At 35.0% G+C, this 27,829-nt stretch overlaps 1 protein-coding gene across 1 annotated transcript in view; it reads left to right on the top strand.

Moving 5' to 3' along the window:
* The window catches only part of LOC148951319 (uncharacterized), a 108,725-nt gene extending 81,528 nt beyond the window's left edge, over positions 1 to 27,197 (top strand). Inside the window, exon 6 of the mRNA XM_089090805.1 lies at positions 26,792 to 27,197. Within this exon, the coding sequence (XP_088946931.1) occupies positions 26,792 to 26,988 (197 nt within the window). The 3' untranslated portion in view covers positions 26,989 to 27,197. The remainder of the gene's footprint in view (positions 1 to 26,791) is intronic.
* Positions 27,198 to 27,829: the final 632 nt, after the last annotated feature.

Raw genomic sequence — 27,829 nt, 5'->3', positions numbered from 1 at the left:
GGGATGTCTTTAGATATAAGTATAAAATGAGCCTTTGGTGGGTGGTATAGACTTATTGTATATTTACAATGATAAGCATAATTGGAAATGAGATTCAACTTTATATGATTTGATGTGAAACAAGTTAGTTTAACCTCCTCCTTTAATATTCCATTGACGGTTGTAGCGTTTACATTTCGTTCATAGGAAGTGCAATGTAAATATTCGTCTATGGCTTTTCAGTTAAAGGGTTAGAAAAAAAAAACGGTGAACAAAAAGTTAGTTTAACCACCTCCTTTCATATTCTGTTGACGGCTGTAGCGACTGCATTTGACTCGTAGGAAGTACAATTTAAGTCTTCTTGTGTGGTTTTTCAGATAAAACGTTGAAAAAAAACGGTAAATAGAAGTTAGTTTAACCTCCTTCTTTCATATTCTATTGACGGTTGTAGCAACTGAATTTGGTTCATATAAACTACAATTTAAATATTCTTCTGTGGCTTTTCAGATAAAACGCTTCTAAGAATAAAATCATAGCTTAAGAAAACTTAAAGCTGAATATATATATATATATATATATATATATATATATATATATATATATATATATATATATATATATATATATATATATATATATATATATATATATATAGATAGAGAACTACACATGGTATTAACTTAATTGAACTGGATGCAGAAAAAATAATAACATTCAATTAGAGTTCACAATTTCAGACAAATAAACTGTTTAATAAGATAAAAATTAACAACTTACAATTGTTTTTTACTTGCTTTTGGTATCATATATCTAATTCTTAGTTTGAAATAATAACTCTACAATCAGATCGCTCACCACTACCATCGGACCAGGATGTCCTAGGTGAGAAGGTGTACCCTTCTCTATCTATACTATATATATATATATATATATATATATATATATATATATATATATATATATATATATATATATATATATATATATATATATATATATATATATATATATATATATATATATATATATATATATATATATATATATATATATATATATATATATATATAATTACAATGTACCTCAAATGTCTTCGACAGTCATTCCTCAGTAAAAGAAAACATAACGTATTGAAGAAAACACGTTTCATAAAAAAAAATAAGAAAAAAGAAGTGTTGCTCAAAAAGACATGTAAACATAATTCTTCATGTTTACATTTTGTAACATAACTTGGAAATCTACGGGATGCCCAGAAACACCTTTTCCTATGCAGTTTTTCTAAATTCACTTAAGGTCTTTCTGTTACGGTGGGATACCTAAATGCTCTATTTATAGAATTTTCAATCAAGCATTCTCCCACTTAATCATCTTTGATGTACTGGCTCTCACTGATGCTAATCAGTGAGAGCATGTTTAAATGATGCTGAGCAGTTCTAAATATGGATGCTTAAGCAGTTGTGACATACTGCTTATTGATGATGTATTGGGTGTGGACATTTAAAGTTTTTGGCTATTAATGCTCAGTCGGATCCAAAATAAGGGTTTGAGCTGGGTGGGTAGTTAATATACGCATGTGTATATGTCAGTTTCTACTTGCATCGCGGGCTCCGTATCTCTTTTTTTTTTTGTTTTTTTTTTTGCTTTTTTTCCACTTACCGGATGCAGTGTTAATAATGATATAATGCAAATTTGAAAGCTTACATTTATATTTTCATACTTTGAACGGTTGGGTTCCTTCTAGGTCCTTACTTCTTTGCATAAGGACCAATTACTTTTCGTCAACTACTAATTTTCTCCACATGTAAAAATGAGTCGGCAAAGAGACATAAGAAAAATAAAAAGAATTTGTATAGCAATCTTGGCAAATTCCCCCAGTGTAAAACTTCCCTAGGAAAGTTCACCCCGGGAACTTCCCTTCCCACGGAAAATTGTCCCCTTAGAAAATTTCTCCAGCAGAAAATTCTCCCCCTCCCCGGAAAATTTCTGTATACTTCCCAAGATATATTGTATATTATACAATAATAAATACTACACATAAGTAATGGGCAAATTTCCCGACTTACAAACCTTTCCCCAGGGGCTTTCCCAGGGGGTCAGTTGCCCTCCTATATTTTCGGTCACTTAAAAAGGGTACTAGAACTTTTAATTTCCGTTCAAATGAACCCATTCTCGATATTTTAGGACTATTGGTTTGATGCAATCATCCCTGGAAAAAAATAAAGTAAACAGGCATCCATGATCTTTCTTCAGGCATAATATACAAAATTTAACATTTTGCAGATGGATGCTTGAAACTTCTACAACAGGATTCCCGGATACGCTGAATCTGGTCGTGTGATTTTCATTAAGATTCCTTGACTTTTAAGGGGTGTTTCCTCCCCTTTTTCGAAAATCGGGCAAATTTTCTCAGGATCGTAGCTTTTGATGAGTAATACTAAACTTAATGAATCTTATATATTTGGAATCAACACAGTAAGTCGATTCTTTTGATATATATATATATATATATATATATATATATATATATATATATATATATATATATATATATATATATATATATATATATACAATTCCATTTTTTAGATTTTCGATTACTATTGAGCCGCATCACTCCTTACTTACAGTTCGTTATCACGAACTGTTTGACAAAAAAAACCAAACAGGTTTGAATGAAATGGAAAACAAACTGAAGTTCAAACTTTGAAGTTGTCCCTTAGAAACTTTCTTGTCACTTAGAAAAATTATTTGCTCTTTACTAGGTTGAAGCTATTGATGCATCCATGGTGTAATTAAGTCGTTGAACACAAATACTGATAAATCACTAGAGCCACTTTTTCTACTGACTTGTACTATAAAGCCATTTCCACCTTTTTGTAAACAGCCCAACCCAACTTATTTTGTTCTAAGATCTAGGGGAACAGTACTGCAAGCTTCTGGCTCTGTTTTGGACCAGCTTTAAAGTTAATATTGAGCTACAGGTTCTCAATCTCCGGAGAATGTCTTGTAGTTAGACTAGAGCTTCTTCTTAGAAGAAGCTCTTAGAAGACCTGAATTTTTTGGAGCAATATTCTTCGGCTCATGGGAACTTCAATCTGCGTTGTGAGGAGAGGTTGGTGGAATGTGTCCCTTGGAAGGTGTTTTAATATTCGGCAATTTTTGTCTCCAATTAAGTTGAAAATTTAACATAATATAGTCCCTACACAGGAGAAACCAATGCACAAAAAAAAATCAAATATTCTAGGGAGAGAGAATCCAAATTAGGCTATAAAAATCCAAAAAACATAAACTAAAACAGAGACGCCAAAATCCGATATCAAGAAAGCTTCCAAAATGGGTAAGGTTCTCCAACCATGTGAGCCTACGACGTGGAACGAATGCAACATGGCTCAAAAAATAGTTTTGATGGTGCTTGATCGTAGACAGCAAAAATTGAGGGAAAATGGACAGTTCTTCAGTGGATGTGGATCACTCATTTTGTTGTCTGGTGATTATCATCAGACATCTCTAATTATGCCATGTTTGACACCGAAAATAAGAACTTAATGCACCGGGATTATTACCCAAAGTACTAGGAAACCATGGGCTTGGGGACCGAAATGAGAATGGTGAATTGCTCGTTGATTTTGCAGCAGCCAATGATTTAATTGTTGGTGGGAGCTTATTTTCTCATCTTGACATCTATAAATATTCTTGAACCCCCCTCATGGTTTAACTAAAAATCAAATCGACCATTGTTTGGTTAGCCGTAAGTGGCACCCAAGCCTAATTGATGTACGATCGTATAGAGGTGCTGATGTAGGATCTGACCACTCACTTGTGATGGCAAAATTTAAAATCAAGTTGAGGAGAAATACAAAGAAAACTCCTCGTCCCAACCCTCTTTTTGACTCAGACAAGCTGCTAGACAAAACATTGAAGCACGATTTTGTGGTAGAACTTTCGAATCGCTTTCAAGCTTTCTCTCAACCAGAACAGTTAGATCAAGAACACATGTGGAAGGACATGAAGACTTGTTTTCAATCGTCTGCCTCAGAAATTCTTGACTACAGAAAGAGCCCGAAAGATCAGTGGTTTTCAGACAAGACATGGACCCTCATAGAGAAAAGGAAATGTATAAAACAAATCCTTCTTCAGAATCACGTACCAAGCCAAATGATCTTTAAAATTTCTAGTTATAGAGCAGCAGACAAAGCGGTCAAAAAAAGCGCAAGAAATGACCACCGCTGTCAAATTGAAAAGAAGACGCAACTTGCAGGAGAAGATGCCAAAAGAGGTGACTCTAGAGCCCTTTATAGGATAACAAATGAAATAGTTGGAAAGAAACGCTCCCAAAATGGCCCGTTAGGGACCCTACCGGCGCTTTACAGACAGAGCCAGAGGTTGTAAATCAAATATGGGTGTCACACTTTGAGAAAATTCTGAATAGACCTCCACCAGAAAACCCCCCGAATATCCCAACGATACCACTTTTTCCCCTGAATATCAGTGATTAGCCCCCAAATGCGATGGAGATAAGTACTGCAGTAAGGAAATTGAAAAGCGCAAAATCGCCAGGTGAAGACCGAATAACAGCAGAGATGATTAAGGCATCAATCCCAGGACAAATCTCATACTGGGTCAAGTTCTTTTCCAAAATTTGAGAGAATAGAGAATCCCCAATCAACCACTAATAACCGACACCATCCGATCCCGTAGATGGAGGTATCTCGGACACGTTTTAAGAATGGAAAACCATCGAATCCCGAAGTCTACACTTGAGTGGCAGCCAGTTGGAAGCCAGAAGCGAGGGAGACCTCGAAACACATTGATCCGAACCTACAACAGTGACATATGCCGCCTGAATGCCTCTCTCTAACCAGATTGGGAATATGTATACGCATCGGCTCATCTCAGACCCGATTGGCGACTATTCAGTGATGCCCTAGGCGTCCCGGGCGGTGCAGGATGATCTAAGGTCTAAGGTAAGGTAAGCTATAAAATGATGCATTGCCAAGCGATTCGCAGAAAAACTGTGGATGGATACTGTGGATGGGAAGTCGAGAGATCTACACAAAGCATCACTTCGCCCACAAAAATGTATACGATTATATCAGCCAAAAATGAATTGGTTCCAAAGGTTTTCCCAAATATCGTGTGAAATTACAAAAATAAACTTAAAAAATGTATTCTATTAGGAATTAAAAACATCGATGTCAATGTAATCAGTTTCAGCATTCAAATTGAAATAATAGGCAAAGCGACAGCGGGTAATTTCATCGATACTGTGATGAATCAAGACAACATTGTTAGTTACCTAACGCAATTCTTATAACTACTGGATTTGCCAGTTATGCCTAAGCATCGGCACTGTTTCTGTTTTTATTTCTGTTTCCATTTTCGTTTAACCTCTTTCTGTTTCTGTTTTTTCAAAAAAAAAGAACAAAAAGCAGAAATAGGACAACGGTTTTTGTCGGACCTGTTTCTGTTTCTCTTCTGTTTTTGTTAACCTGTTTTTTTCCATTTCTGTTTTTTTTTACCTGTTTTCTCCTCTTTTTTTCGTTTAACCAATTGCTTACGTTTACGCTATTGTTAAAGCTTGCTACCTTGGGGGGATTGAAAGGTCTTCATCCTTTCATCATCTCCTTTACCTTTGTGTAACCAGTGCGCTCAAGTTCTGGGGAGAAATTGATGTAGAGCAAGTTGTTGCATGTGAATCTGATGACAATGATGATGAACTGGAAGAAGGCTCAAGTAGAGAGCAAGAGATTGATGCAGGTGAAGATGATCTTCCCGATATCATAAATCAGGATATAGCTATTAACGCGTTTGATGACCCTCACAAGTTGTATGAAGAAAGTGCATGTGAAGAGTGGGCTGAAACTACATCTGATCTGGAGGTAGCACTAGAGACATAGTTTTTATTTTATTTTATTTACCTAGCTCTTGCAATTAATGCTTCTTCACCTAAGAAGAAGCTCTAGTCTAACTACAAGACATCCTCCGGAGATTGAGAACCTGTAGCTCAATATTAACTTTAAAGCTGGTCCAAAACAGAGCAAGAAGCTTGCAGTACTGTTCCCCTAGATCTTAGAACAAAATAAGTTGGGTTGGGCTGTTTACAAAAAGGTGAAAAGGGCTTTATAGTACAAGTCAGTAGAAAAAGTGGCTCTAGTGATTTATCAGTATTTGTATTCAACGAATTTTAGACACCATGGATACATAAGTAGGTTCAACCTAGTAAAGAGCAACTAATGTTTCTAAGTGACAAGGATGTTTTTAAGTGACAAGTTCAGAGTTTGAACTTCAGTTTGTTTTCCATTTCATTCAAACCTGTTTTTTTTTTTTTTTTTTGTCAAACAGTTCGTGATAACGAACTGTAAGTAAGGAGTGATGCGGCTCAATAGTAACCGAAAATCTAAAAAATGGAATTTTAATGTATATATATATATATATATATATATATATATATATATATATATATATATATATATATATATATATATATATATATATATATATATATATATATATATATATATATATATATATATATATATATATATATATATATATATATAATATATATTATGTTAAATTTTCAACTTAATTGGAGACAAAAATTGCCAAATATTAAAACACCTTCCAAGGGACACATTCCACCAACCTCTCCTCACAACGCAGATTGAAGTTCCCATGAGCCGAAGAATATTGCTCCAAAAAATTCAGGTCGATCGTTCTCTTCGCTGCTACAACGAAAATAACGTTTTTTGCAGGAATTTTTTCTTTTGCTCACCAGAAAATTTGAAGTTCCCATGACACTATGAAAGTATCTCCGAAAGATTCAAGTCAATTAACCCTACTGCTGTAAAACTACTCCCTCTGATCCTCCCTTTCCCGACCAAAACAATCTTTACCTAAAACCTTTGCTGAAGTGTATGGAGATTTAGATTTATGCACTGCTTATAATCAAGTCAGATTTGAATTTCAAATCAGCTCCAGACAGCGGATTCATTTAGATGTTATTACTGTGTTTTAGGAATAGGAATGAAAATTAATTTACCTTTTGGCTGTCTATGTGAAATTCAAACAAAACTAGACTAATATCCATGATTATACACTGAATCTTCTAATCCTTTGTTTCCTTACGTTCAGCTGAGTCCTGGAGACAAATGTTGTTTTTGTTACCGGAAATATTATAAATATTATATATCTTTGAAATGGACAGAACAAGAAGATCTTTGTCACAAGCGAAATTACATTTCATTGTTTTAGGAAAAAGAACGAAAATCCTTTCACCTTTCAGCTATCCATAGGGATGAATTTTAACTTTAGCAGTCATTATGGACGGATTCACCCATTTGAGCCGAGGCTCAGACCTCAAAGGCCCAGTTTTATACCGAGTTTAATACATGTGAAATAGTTAACCGAAACACCCTCTGGTTCAATTTGTGGCTTACTTGTTACATTTCAATAAATTGACACATCACATGTAGTACATTGTGATCATCGATAAACCGCCTCTTTAGGCTCAAATTGCAGCTAACACGTATTCATAGATTTCTTTCGAAGGCAAGGGCCAACGTTTTGAGGTACAAATTGACTAAAAGAGAGAGACTTAATAGAAAAATCCATGAAAAGTAAATGAAATTATGGAACCATCTTAAGATCCAATGATTTTTCTCTCTTTTTTTGGGGGGGGAGGGGAGGAGGTGAATTTAGTGCATACGGTTAGGCCCTAAAATTTTCCCTTTTTGGATTAGGAAGCGCCTTTTGTGAGCATAGGGTGCATTTACTTTGCTTTCAGAGAATCATTAGTAATTTGCTGTTTTGTTCTTTTCTATTTGCCTTTGTCATAGCTGCAGCTTTAGCTGCATCCTAGTAAAGGGCGAGCCAAAGCCCATAGTAGCCAAAATTTGAAAAATGCGTTAAAAAAACATCTAGAGAGAAAAATTGCCATTTTGCTGATTCAGGAATGGTAATTATTATTTTGATTAATCTTAAATAGAAAAAAAGTTATTTTGAAAACAATCGACAGCAATTTTGTAAAAGAGCATGAAACCTATCGAAAATGGCGTCAAATCGGAACGAAAAGTACAACATCGGAATCACCGTTGCCAAAGATCCCGTATAAAAATTGACTACCACAAATTGAAAAACAAAGGAAATCACTTTTTTGGATGGGTAGCACTGATGTTTTTTCTTTTGTCTGTTCTTTTTTTTTCCATTAGCAGGGCACTGGAACAGCATAGAGAGCTTTTTAATAGCTCATTTGGAAGCTAATTCTTATATCAAATCACTTTTTGTAAATTCAGCTTGATAGCGTTATCATAAAGCGCCTTATGGCACCCAAAAAGTGCACCTTGGGTCCTATCACCGCAATGGAAATACTGGGAAGAACGAAAGATGCACTGTCATAATTTCCGTGGTCGGAAATTCTGAATCTGAGGTCTATGATCTCCATCATATGAATTCCCCCTCCCAGCCCCCTTAATTTTTTTCATAAATCATCTAGAGCAGGCTAATGAAACATACAAACATGTTAAAGGTCTCTTTTAAAAGCTAATTTAAAACCTACGTAATTTGTATAAATTCTTCTTGATAACTTCGTTATAAAGTGCTATATGACACCAAAAATTGCACTTTTTGTACAGCCTATTCCCCCTCCCAGACCCATTGATATTTTACATAAATCATCTGTTGACCAACAGAACTAGGCTAGCTCTAGTGGCTAGGCTATTCTAGGCTAGGCTAGTGGTGTATATTTATAAATATTACTAGGGGAGGCAATATGTATCTTTAATATCGAGAGGAGGGCAGATTTGTCGGTTTTTTTTCTTTCTTCTTTTTCTTTTCAAGGAAATACCAAAAGAACCTTTTCCGGTGAAGAGACTTAAAATAAATGTTCTTTTCAAAATCTAGGAAGGGGTAAGAAAATGGGGGGGGGGAGATGGAAATCCCCCCCTCAATTATTGACAATGAAGTCTATCACGCAGGCAATATCATAATGATATGTTTAAAAGCTCAATTCAAAGCTATTGGTCATTTCAGCGGTGGCCGGCGTTTACCCCCGGAAAATACCCCCCCCCCCGCAGAAAAAGCCCCCCCCCCGAACCCCCCCCGAACCCCCCCACCTGAAAAATACCACTGGAAAATATCCCCCTGTGGAAAATACCTCCCTGAAAATACCCCCCCCCCCCCATGGAAAATAAGGCTTTCCAAATTTTAGAATTTTATTTGAGTTTTGTTTTTTTATTTTCCGTAGGGGGAAGGAATGTCGGTACTTGTATATCATACTCCATTCACTCAAGTATATGCAGAATAGTTGTTCAACATGCAGAATAATTGTAACTAACACGTTTTGCATGCAGACCCGCTATACTTTACCCCCCCCCCCCCTAATGTGCAAGTACATAGCCCAAATTTGTTTTTAAAGTAATGAAGAAATTAACAAAGAAACTGGTCTCGAGTTTTACGCGTCGTAAACTCGAGTGAGTGGCGTATAATGCTTAAGTACCGAAATTATTCATGGAAAGAGAGCCGGATTTCCCGGTATTGTTTAAAAACAATCAAAAATTAAATACAAAAAAAGTTTTTTCAACTAAAAGTAAGGATAGAAGTAGATTGTATATATTGAATTCTACGGGACATATACACCTTTTCAAAGAGAGTGAGTACCCCCTCACATGGTATACACTACAGTTTGACATGCACATTCCAAAAAGCGACCAATCATTTACCTTTAAAGTGGTCAAACACGTTTTGAGAGTATAGTCGAGATTGTATAAGACAATCAGACTGGTTATTGCTATATATTTCAATTAGACAAGGAATTTCACAAGAATATGCAGTACAGTTTCACGTGCACATTGCAAAAAGCGAGATATTTATTATAAATTTGGAACAATATCATTCTATGGAAATCGTTAACGATAACAAACATGTTTTCAACCAGATGGGTTTTTGAAGCACATTCAGCATGGCGTGTTTTATTTTTTTTATTTTTTTTTGGCAATTAGCATTTTTTTCTGATAACAAGTACCATTCATTGCGATCATAGCTCTAAAAAAAAGGGTTTAGCATTTGCGAATTGGATCGTATGAAGGTGGAGAAAAAGAAAAAGGGTTTAGCATTTGCGAATTGGACTATACGAAAGATATTAATTGAATAATAGGGAAAAAACAGAGCTAAATAGCATTTGCGAATTAGATCGTATGAAGGTGAAGAAAAAAGGGTATAGCATTTGCGAATTGGTGATTATCAGTTAAGGTAACCCCTCAGGGTTGTTAACTCATAGCTTATTTATTATAAATTTGGAACAATATCAATCCATGGAAATGGTTAACGATGATAAAATGGTCTTATGAGTTGACCAAGCTTTAATTCTTCGATATATTTTGTATAATACACAAGTGGCGTTTGAATAGTGTTGTCAATTTAAAATAGAGTTTAACGTTATAGTATACTAAAAAGTTGATACTAAGAGAGATGTAGATGGCAAGAAAAGAATTTTAATAATGGATAGCTTTACTTCTTCAATGTGCTCTGTATAATACACAAGTGGCGTTTGAACAGTGTTGTCAATTTAAAATAGAGTTTAACGTTATAGTACACTAAAACATTGATACTAAGAGAGATGTAGATGGCAAGAAAAGAATTTTAATAACGGATAGATTTACTTCTTTGATGTGTTCTGTATAATACACAAGTGGTGGGTTGATGGCTGAAGGATCTCTTAGCGTCTGTGTGGAAACGCACAACAAGGATATCAAACAAGTTTGATAGGGGGTACCTACACACTTTGTAAAAAATGAGTTTTTTTTGTTGTAGTTGTTTTCGTTTTTGCTTTTTTTTTTGTTCGACTTTATACGAATTCTGAAACCAGTTGGTAGTTGAAATTTCTTGATGACTAAAGATTTTTGTTTTTCTTCTAAAAGGCATAATATTCTCAGGGTCTTAGCTTTTGATGGATAGCATTAAACCTAAGGAAATTTATGTATTTGGAATCAGCGCACAAAGCCAATCATTTTTCAGTATCTATTATTATTAAAATTCCGTTTTTAGAGTTATGATTACTTTCGAGCTGAGTTGCACTTTACTTTCACTTTGTTTCCCAAAAACTGCTTAGAATTGGTTTTTTTTGTTGTAGTTGTTTTCTTTTTTGCTTTTTTGTTCGATTTGATAGAAATTCTGAAACCAGTTGGTAGTTGAAATTTCTTGATGACTAAAGATTTTTGTTTTTCTTCTAAAAGGCATAATATTCTCAGGGTCTTAGCTTTTGATGGATAGCATTAAACCTAAGGAAATTTACGTATTTGGAATCAGCGCACAAAGCCAATTATTTTTCAGTATGTATTATTATAAAAATTCCGTTTTTAGAGTTATGATTACTCTCGAGCTGAGTTGCACTTTACTTTCACTTTGTTTCCCAAAAACTGTTTAAAATTGGTTTTTTTTTGTTGAAGTTGTTTTCGTTTTTGCTTTTTTGTTCGATTTGATAGGAATTCTGAAAACAGTTGGTAGTTGAAATTTCTTGATGACTAAAGATTTTTTTTTCTTCTAAAAGGCATAATATTATCAGGGTCTTAGCTTTTGATGGATAGCATTAAACCAAAGGAAATTTATGTATTTGGAATCAGCGCACAAAGCCAATCATTTTTAAGTATCTATTATTATTAAAATTCCATTTTTAGAGTTACGGTTACTTTCGGGCCGATTTGCACTTTACTTTCACTTTGTTTCCCAAAAACTGTCAGCTTTGGAAGGAAAATGTGTCATTTCCGTAAAATACTGAACTATAAAGCTTTTTGACCATAAACTCTAATTTTTTGTAAGAAAATTATAAAAAATACATTTCTCTAGGTCAAATTTGAATCTTTGGTTAGAAAAAAAGCCCAGCTTTGGAACGAAAATAAGACATTTCCATAAAAATAAACTATAAAGCCTTTTGACAATAAAAACTAGTTTTTGTAAGAAAATTATAGAAAATACATTTCTCTGGGTGAAATGTGAATCTTTGGTTAGAAAAAAGCTCAGCTTTGGAAGGAAAACATGTCATTTCCATAAAAAACTGAACTATAATGCTTTTTGACCGTAAACTCTAATTTTTTGTAAGAAAATTATAGAAAATACATTTCTCTGAGTTAAATGTGAATCTTTGGTTAGAAAAAAGCCCAGCTTTGGATCGAAAATAAGCTATTTCCATAAAAATTAACTATAAAGCTTTTTTGACTGTAAACTCTAGTTTTTTGTAAGAAAATTATAGAAAACACATTTCTCTGGGTCAAATGTGAATCTTTGGTTAGAAAAAAGCTCAGCTTTGGAAGGAAAATAAGCCATTTCCGTTAAAAACTGTACTATAAAGCATTTTGACCGTAAACACTAGTTTTTTGTAAGAAAATTATAGAAAATACATTTCTCTGGGTGAAATGTGAATTTTTGGTTAGAAAAAAGTCGAGCTTTGGAACGAAAATAAACCATTTCCGTAAAATATGAACTATAAAGCTTTTTTGACCGTAAACACTAGTTTTTGTAAGAAATTATAGAAAATACATTTCTTTAGGTCAAATGAGAATCTTTGGTTAGAAAAAAGCCCAACTTTGGAACGAAAATAAGCCATTCCCATAAAAAATGAACTATAAAGCTTTTTTGACTGTAAACTCTAGTTTTTGTAAGAAAATTATAGAAAATACATTTCTCTGGGTCAAATGTGAATTTTTGGTTAGAAAAAATTTGAGCTTTGGAACGAAAATAAACCATTTCCGTAAAATATGAATTATAAAGCTTTTCTGACCGTAAACACTAGTTTTTGTAAGAATTTATTTAAAATCAATGTCTTTGCGTCAAATGAGAATCTTTGGCCAGAAAAAAGACCAACTGGAACGAAAATAAGCCATTCCCATAGAAACTGAAATATAGAGCTTTTTTGACCGTAACCTCTAGTTTTTTGTAATAGAAAATATATATTTCTGGTTCAAATGTAAATCTCCGTATAGCAAAAGCCTAGGTTTGGATCGGAAAATAAGCCATTTCCGTAAAAACTGAACTATAAAGCCTTTTTGACCGTAAACTCAAGTTTTTGTAAGAAAATTATTGAAAATACATTTCTCTGGATCAAATACGAATCTTTGGTTAGAAAAAAGCCCACCATTAGATCGAAAAATAAGCCATTTCCATAAAAATGAACTATAAAGCTGTTTTGACTGTAAACTCTAATTTTTTGTTAGAAAATTATAGAAAATACATTTCTCTGGGTCAAATGTGAATCTTTGGTTAGAAAAAAGCTCAGCATTGGAAGGAAAATAAGTCATTTCCGTAAAAAACTGTACTATTAAGCTTTTTGACCGTAAACACTAGTTTTTTGTAAGAAAATTATATAAAATACATTTTTCTGGGTCAAATGTGAATTTTTGATTAGAAAAAAGTTTAGCTTTGGAACGAAAATAAATCATTTCCGTAAAAAATGAACTATAAAGCTTTTTAGACCGTAAACACTAGTTTTTGTAAGAAATTATAGAAAATAAATTTCTCTAGGTCAAATGTGAATCTTTGGTTAGAAAAAAGCCCAATTTTCGAACGAAAATAAGCCATTTCCATAAAAACTGAAATTCAAAGCTTTTTTGAACGTAAACTCTAGTTTTTTGTACAAAAATTATAGAAAATATATTTTTCTGGTTCAAATGTGAATATTCAGATAGAAAAAGCCTAGGTTTGGATCGGAAAATAAGCCATTTCCGTAAAAACTGAACTATAAAGCTTTTTTGATATGCATTGGAATAAGCAAACACCCGCCCAGACACAAAAAAAGCCCAATTTTCGAACGAAAATAAGCCATTTCCATAAAAACTGAACTATAAAGATTTTTGACCGTAACCTCTAGTTTTTGTACAAAAAAATATATTTCTCTGGTTCAAATGTGAATCTTCGGATAGAAAAAGCCTAGGTTTGGATCGGAAAATAAGCCATTTCCGTAAAAACTGAACTATAAAGCTTTTTGATATGCATTGGAATAAGCAAACACCCGCCCAGACACACAGACAAAAAGAGTGAAAGAGATAAAAACACATACAAATACGTAGATTTAGACATAAGAACCGAGAAAGACATGGAGTGTACATCGCGACGGTGCATACATAGTGAGAGAGACATGCAAAGTCGACATAGCTTTATTTCATTTTTTAAGGTTAATTTAGACGAGGTTACGTGCGCGCACGTAACCTCGTAGTTCAGTATAGTTCAGTTTTTATGGAAATGGCTTATTTTCGTTCCAAAGTTGGGCTTTTTTGTGTCTGGGCGGGCGTTCGCTTATTCCAATGCATATCAAAAAAGCTTTATAGTTCAGTTTTTACGGAAGTGGCTTTTTTTCCCATCCAAACCTAGGCTTTTTCTATCCGAAGATTCACATTTGAACAAGAGATATGCATTTTCTACAATTTTTGTACAAAAAACAAGAGTTTACGGTCAAAAAATCTTTATAGTTCAGTTTTTACATGAATGGATTATTTTCGTTCCGAAGTTGGACTCTTTTCTGACCAAAGACTAACATTTGACCCAGAGACATATATTTTCTTTAGATTTCTTACGAAAATTAGTGCTTACGGTCTGAAAAGCATTATAGTTAATATTATACGGAAATGGTTTATTTTCGTTCCAAAGCTGAACTTTTTTCTAACCAAAGATTCACATTTCACCCAGAGAAATGTAATTTCTATAATTTACTTACAAAAAACTAGTGTTTACGGTCAAAAAACTTTATAGTACAGTTTTTTACAGAAATGGCTGATTTTCCTTCCAAAGCTGAGCTTTTTTCTAACCAAAAATTCACATTTGACCCATTGAAATGTATTTTCTATAATTTTCTAACAAAAAATTAGAGTTTACAGTCAAAACACCTTTGTAGTTCATTTTTATGGAAATAGCTTATTTTCGATCCAAAGATGGGCTTTTTTCTCACCAAAGATTCACATTTAACCGAGAGATATGTATTTTCTATAATTTTCTTACAAAAAATTAGAGTTTACGGTCAAAAAGCATTATAGTTCAGTTTTTTTTGGAAATGACATGTTTTGCTTCCAAAGCTGAGCTTTTTTCTAACCAAAGATTCACATTTGACCCAGAGAAATTTATTTTCTATAATTTTGTTACAAAAACTAGTGTTTATGGTAAAAAAACCTTATAGTTCATTTTTTATGGAAATGGCGTTCCAAAGCTGGGCTTTTTTCTAACCAAAGATTCACATTTGACCTAGAGAAATGTATTTTCTATAATTTTCTTACAAAAAATTAGAGTTTGCGGTCGAAAAGCTTTATAGTTCAGTTTACGGAAATGACATATTTTCCTTCCAAAGCTGACAGTTTTTGGGAAGCAAATTGAAAGTAAAGTGCAACTCGGCCCGAAAGTAACCGTAACTCTAAAATGGAATTTTAATAATAATAGATACTTAAAAATGATCAACTTTGTGCGCTGATTCCAAATACATAAATTTCCTTAGGTTTAATGCTATCCATCAAAATCTAAGACCCTGGGAATATTATGCCTTTTAGAAGAAAAAGAAAAATCTTTCGTCTTAAAGAAATTTTAACTACCAACTGGTTTCAGAATGCCTATCAATTTGAAAAAAAAGAAAAAACGAAAAGAACTTCAACAAAAAAAAAACCAATTCTAAGCAGTTTTTGGGAAACAAAGTGAAAGTAAAGTGCAACTCAGCTCGAAAGTAATCATAACTCTAAAAACGGAATTTTAATAATAATAGATACTGAAAAATGATTGGCTTTGTGCGCTGATTCCAAATACATAAATTTCCTTAGGTTTAATGCTATCCGTCAGAAGCTAAGACCCTGAGAATATTATGCCCTTTACAAGAAAAACAAAAATCTTTAGTCATCAATAAATTTCAACTACCAACTGGTTTAAGAATTCCTATCAAGTCGAACAAAAAAAAAAGCAAAAACGAAAACAACTACAACAAAAAAAAAATATTTTTTACAAAGTGTGTAGGTACCCCCTTGCAAACTTGTTTGATATCCTTGTTGTGCGTTTCCACACAGTATACCTTTGGCCCAGGAAACACACCACTGGATATCAGATCGCTACCCGTTTCAGATTTTAAAATTAACAATTGATTTGGGGCCTGGCGTTGCACTGGCTCTGGGTCGCGGGGTTCATCCCAATTAGTGTAGTCTATTCGTGGACTAATGTACTCGCCATTTTCCAAATCATTCAATAGATTTTCAGTTTTGACTTTTAACAGGAGTGAATCAGTGTCCCCGTAATACACTTGAACTTGTTCCTCAATCGGCCACTGTACCTTGCATACATTATAATAAAATGACATTATGAGTTTTTTAGATATTTCAGTTATTGCACCCCCGCCTGCAATATTTTTATTTAAAACAATGTTTCTCTTCTTGCGATGTAGGAGCATCATATCAAAAATTTAAAAAAGCCTCTAAAGTAGAATTTTGGAAAATTTTGAGTTTGGGGGGAAGGGCGATTTCAAAAACATCTCCCCGTGACATAAATTGTCCTCTAAAGTCGATTCTGATGTTTGTAGCGCTTTAGAAATATTTTTAAAAAACCTCTAACATAGAATTTTGGAAAATTTTGAGTTTGGAGGGAAGGGGGATTTTAAATACCTCAGATGGTTTTGAAGCGTAGTGTGTTGTTACTAGTAGTAGTAGTAGTAGTAGTATTTTCATGTTTTTTGCAAGCCATTCATAATATACCTTAAATGCATTCAGATATTTTCAACTGTTGAATGTAGGCAAAACGATACTCTTAACTAAAATAATTAGAAATTGCGATAAAATGTTTGTGGAAAAGCTGAAAAAAATCTACTATTGTTACAGCTGCTTAAAGTGAAATTCGAGTCGCATGTGGCTGGATATTAACTGTTTGAACTGGAGAAACATTTAAATATATCTTTTGTTGATTGACATTTTAATGATAACGATAACCTTAACACTTTTCAGACATTTCTCGTTAAAATTTTTATTTCAACTCATTCATTTGGTTTTTTCGAGCAATTCGCCCCCCACTATCACACTATAACTACGCTCTGACATCCTTCCGCCATCAACCCATCTCCCCAAGAATACTTTTCAGGCATTTCTAGTTAAAAATTTTATGTCATCTCATCCATTTGGGTTTTCTGCTAGAAATTCGCCCCCCCCCCCACTATCACACTATAACTACGCTATGACATCCTTCTGCGATCAACCCATCTGCCCCAAAATACTTTTCAGCCATTTCTCGTTAAAAATTTTATTTCAAGTCATTCATTCGGGTTTTTCGCTAGGAATTTGCCCCCCACTATCACACTATAACTACGCTCAGACATCCTTCTGCCATCAACCCATCTCCCCCCAAATTTTTTTTTCTGAGATTTCTAGTTAAAATTTTTATTTCAACTCATTCATTCGGGTTTTTTCGCAAGCAATTCAGCCCACAGTACAGCACTATAGGTACTCTAACACCCCGCTGCCATCACCCCACCACTTGTGTATTATACAGAACACATCAAAGAAGTAAAGCTATCCGTTATTAAAATTCTTTTCTTGCCATCAACCCATCTCCACAAGAACACTTTTCAGACATTTCTCGTTAAAAATTTTATTTCAACTCATTCATTTGGGTTTTTCGCTAGCAATTTGCACCCCCCCCCCCCACTATAACACTATAACTACGCTATGACATCCTTCTGCCATCAACCCATCTCCCCCAAAACACTTTTCAGCCATTTCTCGTTAAAAATTTAATTTTCAAGTCATCCAATCGGGTTTTTTGCAAGCAATTCGCCCCCAAACTATCACACTATCACTACTCTATGATAGCCGGCTGCCATCAACCCATCTCCCCCACAAAACTTTTCAGCCATTTCTCGTTAAACATTTTATTTCAAATAATTCATTCGGGTTTTTTGCAAGCAATTCGGCCCCCACTATCACACTATAAATACGCTAAGACACCCCTCTGTCATCTACCCATCTCCCCCAAAACACTTTTCAGCCATTTCTCGTTAAAAATTTTATTTCAACTCATTCATTTGGGTTTTTCGCTAGGAATTTGCCCCCCACTATCACACTATAACTACGCTCAGACATCCTTCTGCCATCAACCCATCTCCCCCCCAATTTTTTTTTTCTGAGATTTCTAGTTAAAATTTTTATTTCAACTCATTCATTCGGGTTTTTTCGCAAGCAATTCAGCCCACAGTACAGCACTATAAGTACTCTAAGACACCCCGCTGCCATCACCCCACCACTTGTGTATTATACAGAACACATCAAAGAAGTAAAGCTATCCGTTATTAAAATTCTTTTCTTGCCATCAACCCATCTCCACAAGAACACTTTTCAGACATTTCTCGTTAAAAATTTTATTTCAACTCATTCATTTGGGTTTGTCGCTAGCAATTCGCCCCCCCCCCCACTATCACATTATAACTACGCGAAGAAATCCTTCTGTCATCAACCCATCTGCGCAAAAACACTTTTCAGCCATTTATGGTTAGAAATTTTATTTTCAAGACAGCCAGACGGGTTTTTTCTAAGCCATACGCCCCTACACTCTCACACTATCACTACTCTATGATAGCCGGCTGCCATCAACCCATCTCCCCCAAAACACTTTTCAGCCATTTCTAGTTAAACATTTTATTTCAACTCATTCATTTGGGTTTTTTGCAAGCAATTCGCCCACCACTATCACACTATAAATACGCTAAGACACCCCTCTGTCATCTACCCATCTCCCCCAAAACACTTTTCAGCCCTTTCTATTTAAAATTTTTCTTTCGTCTCATTCATTTGGGTTTTTTGCTAGAAATTCGCCCCCCCCACTATCATACTATAACTACGCTGACATCCTTCTGCCATCAACCCGTCTCCCCCAAAACACTTTTCAGCCATTTCTCGTTAAAAATTTTAATTCAACTCATTTATTCGGGTTTTTTGTAAGCAATACGCCCCCCACTATCACACTATAACTACGCTAAGAGATCCTTCTGCCATCAACCCACCACTTGTGTATTATAAAGAACAAGTTGAAGAAGTAAAGCTATCCGTTATTAAAATTCTTTTCTTGCCATCTACATCTCTCTTAATATCAACTCTTTAGTATACTATAACGTTAAACTCTATTTTAAATTGACAACACTGCTCAAACGCCACTTGTGTATTATACAGAACACATCGAAGAAGTAAAGCTATCCATTATTAATATTCTTTTCTTGCCATCTACATCTCTCTTAGTGAAAATTTTTTAGTATACTATAAGGTTAAACTCTATTTTAAATTGATAACACTGTTCAAACGCCACTTGTGTGTTATACAGAACACATCGAAGAAGTAAAGCTAGGTCAACTCATAAGACCATTTTATCATCGTTATTTATTTCCATAGATTGATATTGTTTCAAATTTATAATAAATAAGCTATGAGTTAACAACCCCGAGGGGTTACCTTAACTGATAATCACCAATTCGCAAATGCTATACCCTTTTTTCTCCACCTTCATACGATCCAATTCGCAAATGCTATATAGCTCTGTTTTTTCCCAATTATTCAATTAATATCGTTCGTATAGTCCAATTCGCAAATGCTAAACCCTTTTTCTTTTTCTCAACCTTCGTACGATTCAATTCGCAAATGCTAAACCCTTTTTTTAGAGCTATGATCGCAATAAATGGTACTTGTTATCAGAAAAAAATGCCAATTGCCAAAAAAAATAAAAAAAATAAAAAACGCCATGCTGAATGTGCTTCAAAAACCCATCTGGTTGAAAACATGTTTGTTATCGCTAACCATTTCCATAGATTTATATTGTGCCAAATTTATAATAAATATCTCGCTTTTTGCCATGTGCACGTGAAACTGTACTGCATATTCTTCTGAAATTCCTTATGTAATTGAAATATATAGCAATAACCAGTCTGGTTGTGTTATACAATCTCGACTATACTCTCAAAACGTGTTTGACCACTTTATAGGTAAAGGTTTGCTTGCTTTTTACAATGTGCACGTCAAACTGAAGTGTATACCATGTGAGGGGGTACTCACTCTCTTTGAAAAGGTGTATACGTCCCGTAGAATTCAATATATACAATCTACTGATCAACATAAAAACTTAAAACGAACAGAAAGTATTACGTATATGAAAGAAGTTGCCCCTTCCACAAGACACTGCTCTTTACGCTAAAGTTTTGACTTTTTGTCCTAATTCTTCAAGAACGATTCCTGAAACATAATGGCTGTTTAATTAAAATAATAAGCTTTGTTTTAAAATTCTAAAAAAAATTAGTGTAAAAAGTGAGGTCTTGAGGAGGAGGCAACTCCTTTCATATAACGTAATAATTTCTGTTCGTTTTAAGTTTTGATGTTACTCCTTACTTCCAGTTGAAAAAAAACGTTTTTTTTTAATTTAATTTCTGATCACTTTTAAATAATACCGGGAAATCCGGCTCCATGAAAAATTCAGGTAGGCTACTTGTGTATTATACGCCACTCACTCAAGTTCACGATGTGTAAAACTCGAGAACAAACAGGTTTCTTCGTTAGTTTCTTCGAAACTTTTGAAACGAGTTTGGGCTATATATTTGCACATTAGGGGGGGGGGGTGAGTTAAAGTATAGCAGGTCTGCATGCAAAATGTGCTAGGTACAATTATTCTGCATATTGTGAACTAAGAACTGTTTCCTGACTTCAAACTGTCCGAATACTTTACCCCCCCTCCCCTATGTGCAAATATATAGCCAAATTATATATTTCCCATGTATATTGTCACTTGTCTTTGTCTTGTCTCACGCTAAGCTGAAACAAACTAACTAAGAAACCGGTTTGTTCTCGAATTTTACACGGCGTAAACTTGAGTGAGTGGCGTATAATACACAAGAAACGGAGAATAAAAAACAAAACTAAAACAAAATTCGTCAATTTGGAAAGCCTTATTTTCCACGGGGGGGGGGGTATTTTCCGTGGGGTATTTGCCGCGGAGGGTATTTTCTGTGGGGGGAGGGGGTATTCCCCTCTGGGTGTATTTTCCGGGGCTTATGTGTATTTTCCGTGGGAGGTATTTTCCAGGGGGGAAGGGGGTAAACGCCTAGAACCATTTGAGCGTGTTTTTTGTAAATCTATGGTTGAAAAGAGCATTAAAAGCCGCTTCGAGTGGTGATGAAACATTGAGGTATATGATATCAAACGAGTGATTTGAAGCAGAGTAAAATATAAAGTAGACTCTTATACACAAGGCCTTATAGTCTAATTATAACGGCTCTAGGCGTTTATCCGCGGAAAATACCCCTGGAAAATACCCCTACCCGGGAAATGCCCCCCAAGAAAATTACCTCCGGAAAATACACCCCCAGAAAATACCCCCCCCCGCAAAAAGACCCCCCCCCCCCGTGGAAATAGCTCCCGGAAAAATACATCCTCGCGGGAAAGGAAACTATTCCCAGAATTTTGCTCCCTACTGAAAATTTACACAGACAATCCCCCCCCCTCCGCAGAAAATTCTCCCGCGAAAAATGTCCGTGTATTTCCCAATAACAAATTAATACTATCTGTAAACAATGGACAAATTAGAAAACTTCAAAAGGCACTTAAACTTCTTTAATGGGGTTCTCTGATTGTTTCGTAGTTTGGGAGGAAGGGAGATACCTCAAAGGGTGCATTTTAATGGCAAAACATCCCAACTCTCATTGAGCCATCAGATAAATACAGAATTAGTTCTAAGGAAGAGACGAGGGGAGGGTAGAGGTAGATTTTTAGGTATGATCCCCAGGGCCGTAATCAGGATTTTGGTGGGGGTGTTCTGGTGGTGGGGGGGGGGTACAAAAGAAACATTAAAAAACGCTTGAAAATGTGAAATTAATATCCACTCCCTTATGATTTCTGTAAATATTTCTGGTCTACGCTGTTATTATGATAGCAAAGAGTAACATTAAACCCCAACATGAGCAGAACTTATTTCGTATAGGAGGAGGACTGCCCCTTCCTCATCCACATTTCCGCAAAAACTTCGGAGGATGCTCATTAGATCAGAAATTGGGAGTTCAAGTCCTTTTTTATAAGGTGAAAGTGATTGGAGTCCAACCAGTCGCGGGGGAAGGGAGTAGTATTTTTCAGGGGGTATTTTCCGGGGGTATTTTCCGCGAGGGGGTATTTTCTGCATGGGGGTATTTTCCGTGGAGAGGTATTTTTGGGAGGGTTTTTTAGGGGGGGGGTATTTTCCGGGGGGAACACTGACCACCAAATATAACAGCTATGCCTTGTTGTCGTTGTAGCAGAGGTTCGGATTTAAGATAGGATACCATAATTTATTTTTTAAATGCGTAAACTCTTTAAAGCGCCGATCCATTTCTAATGATCAATTCTCCTAAAATATTAGAGTCAAAGAAGCAAAAATAATGAAAATATACTTTCTGAGGAGAAGTTCAAATTCTTTGCAGGATTGCAGCAGAAAACTTTTATCAATAATAAAACGAATTTCTGTGAAGTATTAACTTGGAATTAAAAAGTTAATTCTTAATTCTTAATCGAAACTTCTAATCAAAGGGGTTTTCCCTCCTTTTGCGCTTAAAAAATGCAGAGATAAAATGAGGTAAAAAAAATATATAGGCATTATCAAAGTGTGTTACCATTTCGAAAACACTTGAAACAACAGAGCTAATGTAAAAACAAGAATACCGAGACTTCTTATCCCTCACAGAAGACCATAAAGAGCAATCAGCTGCTTCATCTATTGTTTCGCGGACAGACTGAAGAGTCGGCTTTGCTCTGCGTTTGGAATAGCTCTGTATTCCGAATTCGGACCAAGTAGACCCTTCGGTTTAAGTCTCGGAGGAGAACAGAGTCATTAAAGATGTTGTTTATAGAAACTTTGGAGAGACCCATTCATTTGGAAATAGCAAGTTCTAGTGCCCTTTTAAAGAGCCAAAAATGGTCCAGCCCTCCTCCATTGGCCGTCTTTGCTACCTGCTCCTCCTCTCCGTAGCCTCCAAAGACACCCCATCAAATTCTTAGATAGCTATTTTGTTCAAAATAGTCTAAAGATTGAATAATTGGGACTTTGGGGATGGCATAACCCCCACAGGCCCTGGGACAGGAATAGTAAGTTATGAAAATTAGTATTTATTTAAACACATGTTTTAACATGGACAAGGGGGCTTGTGCAACATATCAGGAATGGCTATAGGTACAAAGTTGAAATTTTCCGGAATGCCAATGGGCATGTTGAAATGCATCAAAAGACACTAAGTACATCCAGGTTGTCAAAAGGGAGTGCTTGCAATTCCTTAAAAACGGCTAAAACTACGAGATTGAAACTTTCAAAGAATGTTGAGAGGATTTTGAAAAACACAAGACATTATTAAAATACGGGTTGTCAAAGGGGCATATCAGCAATGTCTCCGAAACGGTTAAGAGAATTGAGGTGAAACTTCCAAGGAATGACGGGTGGGATATTGAACCTTAACCTGTCAAAATTCTGTATCTGCAGCATCTCAATAATGTCTAACAGTATACAGTTTAAACTTTCAGTTAATGTTTAGGGGCCTATTCAACTAAATCATAACGCGGGATTTGCATCCAGGTTGTCAAAAATCGGGTATCTCCATTTATCTCAGGAACGGCTAAGGGTATTGATTTGAAACTTCCAGCAAAAGTTGAGAGGGAAAATTGAATGCATACACGTTGCCAAAAAGGGCGTACCTATAATATCTCGGGAATGACTAGGAAAATTAAGTCGAAGCTTTTAGAGAGTGTTGAGGGGAATATTTAACTAAATTAAAGACACTATGTGCATCCAGGATGTCAAAAAAGCCTATCTGGAATGTCTCAAGAATGGTTAAGGATATGAAGTTGAATCTTTCAAGGAATTAAATAAAAAAAACAAGTTTTTTTAACTGAAAGTAAGGAGCGACATTGAAATTTAAAACGAACAGAAATTATTCTGTATATGAAAGGGACTGTCCCCTCCTCAACGCCTCGCTCTTTACGCTAAAGTTTTTTATTGTTAAAAAAAATAGAGTCGTGAGAAAGAATAAAACTTTAGCGTAAAGAGCGAGGCGTTGAGTAGGGGACAGCCCCTTTCATATACGGAATAATTTTGTTAGTTTTAAGTTTTAATGTCGCTCCTTACTTTCAGTTAAAAAAACTTGTTTTTTTTTATATTTAATTTTTGAACGTTTTCGAATAAATGCAGGTTTTGATCTTGGCTCACCGTTCTTGAATAATTAAAACAAAATTTTCATATTAATTTACTTTTATTTGGTTAAATGGCTTTCTTGAAACTTTTAATTTTGTTTACGAACGTTTTTATTAGTAATAAATATACGTAACTTACGAATTAACTTAGGTCTACGTAACGAACTTCCATATTCATATATTTTTTAGGGGGTTCGTATATTAGGGGGTTCACCCCCTAGTCAATACCTTGCTCTTTAAGCGAGAGTTCGAATTTTGTTCAAATTATTTAAAAATGACCGATTAATCACAAAGGCCATTAATTAAAATAAATAGCTCTTATGAAAATATTAAAAAATCTTTGGCTTAAAGAGCGAGGTATTGACTAGGGGGTGAACCCAATCATATATGTAATATTTTCTGTTAGTTTAAAGTTTTGATGTTGCTGCTGTTGCAGTTGAAAAACTTATTTTTTATATTCAATTTCTGATCTTTTTTTAAATAATGCTGGGAAGTCCGGCGTCCCCTTCATAGAAATGACCCTTCCCCCATGAAAACTTCCTTCACGGAAAGATCTTCCCAAATAACCCCCGACCCCCCCCCCCCCCCACTACCAAGAAAAAATTCCCCTGAAAACCTCTGTATACTTCCCAATAACCAATGCTATATGTTAACATTGGGTAAAGTTCATAACTTTCAGCCCTCCCCCCGGGAACTTCGGAGGATTAAGTCATCCTAAAAGACATACTTATAAAATTTTCGAACATGCTGAACAATATGGCTATCTCAAAATTTTGATCGGGTGACTTTGGGAAAAAAATTAGCGTGGGAGGGGGCCTAGTTGCCTTCCATTTTTTTGGTCACTTAAAAAGGGCACTAGAACTTTTAATTTCCATTCCAATGAGCCCTCCCACGATATTATAGGAAGTCTTGGTTGAAAAGATCACCCCTGGGGAAAAAACAAAACAAAAAAAAACAAATAACCACGCAACCGTGATCTTTCTTCTTGCAAAAAATACAAAGTTCCACATTTTAGCAGATAGGTGGTTGAAACCTTTTATTGTTTAAAAAAAATACAGTTGTGAGAAAGTCAAACTTTAGCGTAAAGAGCGAGGCGTTAAGGGGGGGACATCCCCTTTCATATAAGGAATAATTTCTGTTCGGTTTATGTTTTAACGTCGTTCCTTACTTTCAGTTAAAACAACTTGATTTTTTTTATTTAATTTTTGAACGTTTTTGAATAAATGCAGGTTTTTGTCTTGGTTCACCGTACATGAATAATTAAAGTAAATCTTACAAATTAATTTACTTTTATTTGGTTAAATAGATTTCTCGAAACTTGCTTAATTTTATTTACGAACGAGTTTATTAGTAATAAATATACGTAACTTACGAATTAACTTACGTAACGAACTTCTATTTTCATATATTTTTAGTACGTATATTAGGAGGTTCGCCCCCTAGTCGATAAATCTAAAAAGTACTAAAAAATCTTTGGCTTTAAGAGTGAGGTATTGACTAGGGGGTGAACCCAATCATATATGTAATATTTTCTGTTCGTTTAAAGTTTTGATGTTGCTGCTGATGCAGCTGAAAAACTTGTTGTTTTATATTTAATTTCTGATCTTTTTTTAAATAATGCTGGGAAGTCCGGCGTCCCTTTTATAGCAATGTCCCTTCCCCCATGAAAACTTCCTTCATGGAAAGATCCTCCCAAATAACCCCCGGCCAACCCCCCCCCCCACTACCAGAAAAAAATCTCCCCTGAAAACGTCTGTATACTTCCCAATAACCAATACTATATGTTAACATTGGGTAAAGTTCATAACTTTCAGCCCTCCCCCTGGGAACTTTGGGGCATAAGGTCATCCTAAAAGACATACTTATAATATTTTCGATCATGCTGAACAAAATGGCTATCTCAAAATTTTGATTGGGTGACTTTGGGAAAAAAATGAGCGTGGGAGGGGGCCTAGTTGCCCTCCATTTTTTTTCGGTCACTTAAAAAGGGCACTAGAACTTTTAATTTTCATTCTAATGAATCCTCCCACGATATTCTAGGACCACTGCGATACGATCACCCCTGGGAAAAAAAAAATAAATAAAAAATAAACACGCACCCGTGATCTTTCTTCTGACAAAAAATGCAAAATTCCACATTTTTTTAGATAAGAGCTTGAAACCTCTACAGTAGGGTTCTCTCAGGCCCGTTACTTTTGATGCGTAGGACTAAACTTGATGAAACTTATATATTTGAAATCAGCATTAAAATCTAATTCTTTTGATGTATCTATTTGTATCAATTCAATTCAATTCAATTTATTGAAATAAAAACAAGATGAAACATAACACCAATTATAAAGTTTATAACGGTATCAAAATACCGTTTTCTAGTGTTTCGGTTACCATTGAGCCGGGTCGCTCCTTACTTACAGTTCGTTACCACGAACTGTTTGATAAACGTAAAAACACAAACACCAGCACCATAAAAATATTGTGGCCAAACTTAGCTCTATGATTGGAAACTACTCTGACGTCAGACCTTACAAATAACTTGGTTTTGGCTATTTTATAATAAGTATCTGATTTTGGAACAGCTTCTCGTTATTGCTATTAATAGAATATATTAGCTGTTATTTCTTCTTTTTTTTCAGTTTCCCAAGCATGTCGTGTTGGAGAATGGTCCGAATGGTCGCCATGCAGCAAAACATGTGGAATAGGAGAAAGTACAAGAGTAAGAAAAGTTATTAAGAATGCAAAACGAGGTGGGACACCTTGCCCTGCACTGGTAGAAGCAAAGTGGTGCGGCTCGGAGCGGGCATGTCCTAGGAATTATTTCTCATGGAAGTAAATGGAAATAAGTGCCAAATGTATATAGCCTTCTTTTCTTACGAATTTTTAACTAGGAGTTGTTTGTAATAAGTTGTTCGACTACTAGACACATTTGCCTGAGTTTCGCGTATTGACTGATTTAGTTCATTATTTGATGAATAATGGATTGCTTATATTTTTATTGTATTTGGAAATGAATCTGTGATAAAATACAAATATATAACCCTTTTATTTTCTTAGGCAGAACTTCTGAAATAGTTGTATAAAATCTTGTGTTACCAAAATATTATACTATCAGTTGAATAAAAAAGACCCATTTGTCGAATTGTTGCGTCTTTTAGCTACCACGACGTTTTCAAATGCTAGTATTTAATCCACTTGGCGACTTATTATCTAAATTTAATTTCTAGTACCTAATGATATCCTATGCGCTTTGTTAGCACGAGTTGTTAAGTAGACGAACCTATTAACTGTGTTTTTAAAGTTTGGAAAATGTTAGCGTCGACGCACTTGATTCATCTTTAGCTTTCTGTGGGAATTCTTCTTTAGCTTTCAAAAGGGGAATCACCCCCTAAAAGTCATAGGACTTCAATGAAAATCACACCACCAGATTCAGCGTATCAGAAAATCCTACTATAGTTTCAAGCTCCTATCTGTAAAAACGTGGAATTTTGCATTTTTTGCCAGGAGAAAGATCACGGATGCGTGTTTATTTATTTTTTTCCCAGGGGTGATTGCATCGACCCAGTGGTCCTAGAATATCGTAGAATATCGTATAGTGGTCCTGATCCTAAAGGTCGTGAGAGGGCTCATTCGAACGGAAATTAAAAGTTCTAGTGCCTTTTTTAAATTACCAAAAA

This window comes from Artemia sp. Qi Xiang Cuo, chromosome 6 (assembly GCF_049724085.1).
Source record: "Artemia sp. Qi Xiang Cuo chromosome 6, ASM4972408v1, whole genome shotgun sequence".
NCBI classification, from domain to species: domain Eukaryota; kingdom Metazoa; phylum Arthropoda; class Branchiopoda; order Anostraca; family Artemiidae; genus Artemia; species Artemia sp. Qi Xiang Cuo.
This window is presented reverse-complemented; position numbering and strand designations above follow the sequence as displayed.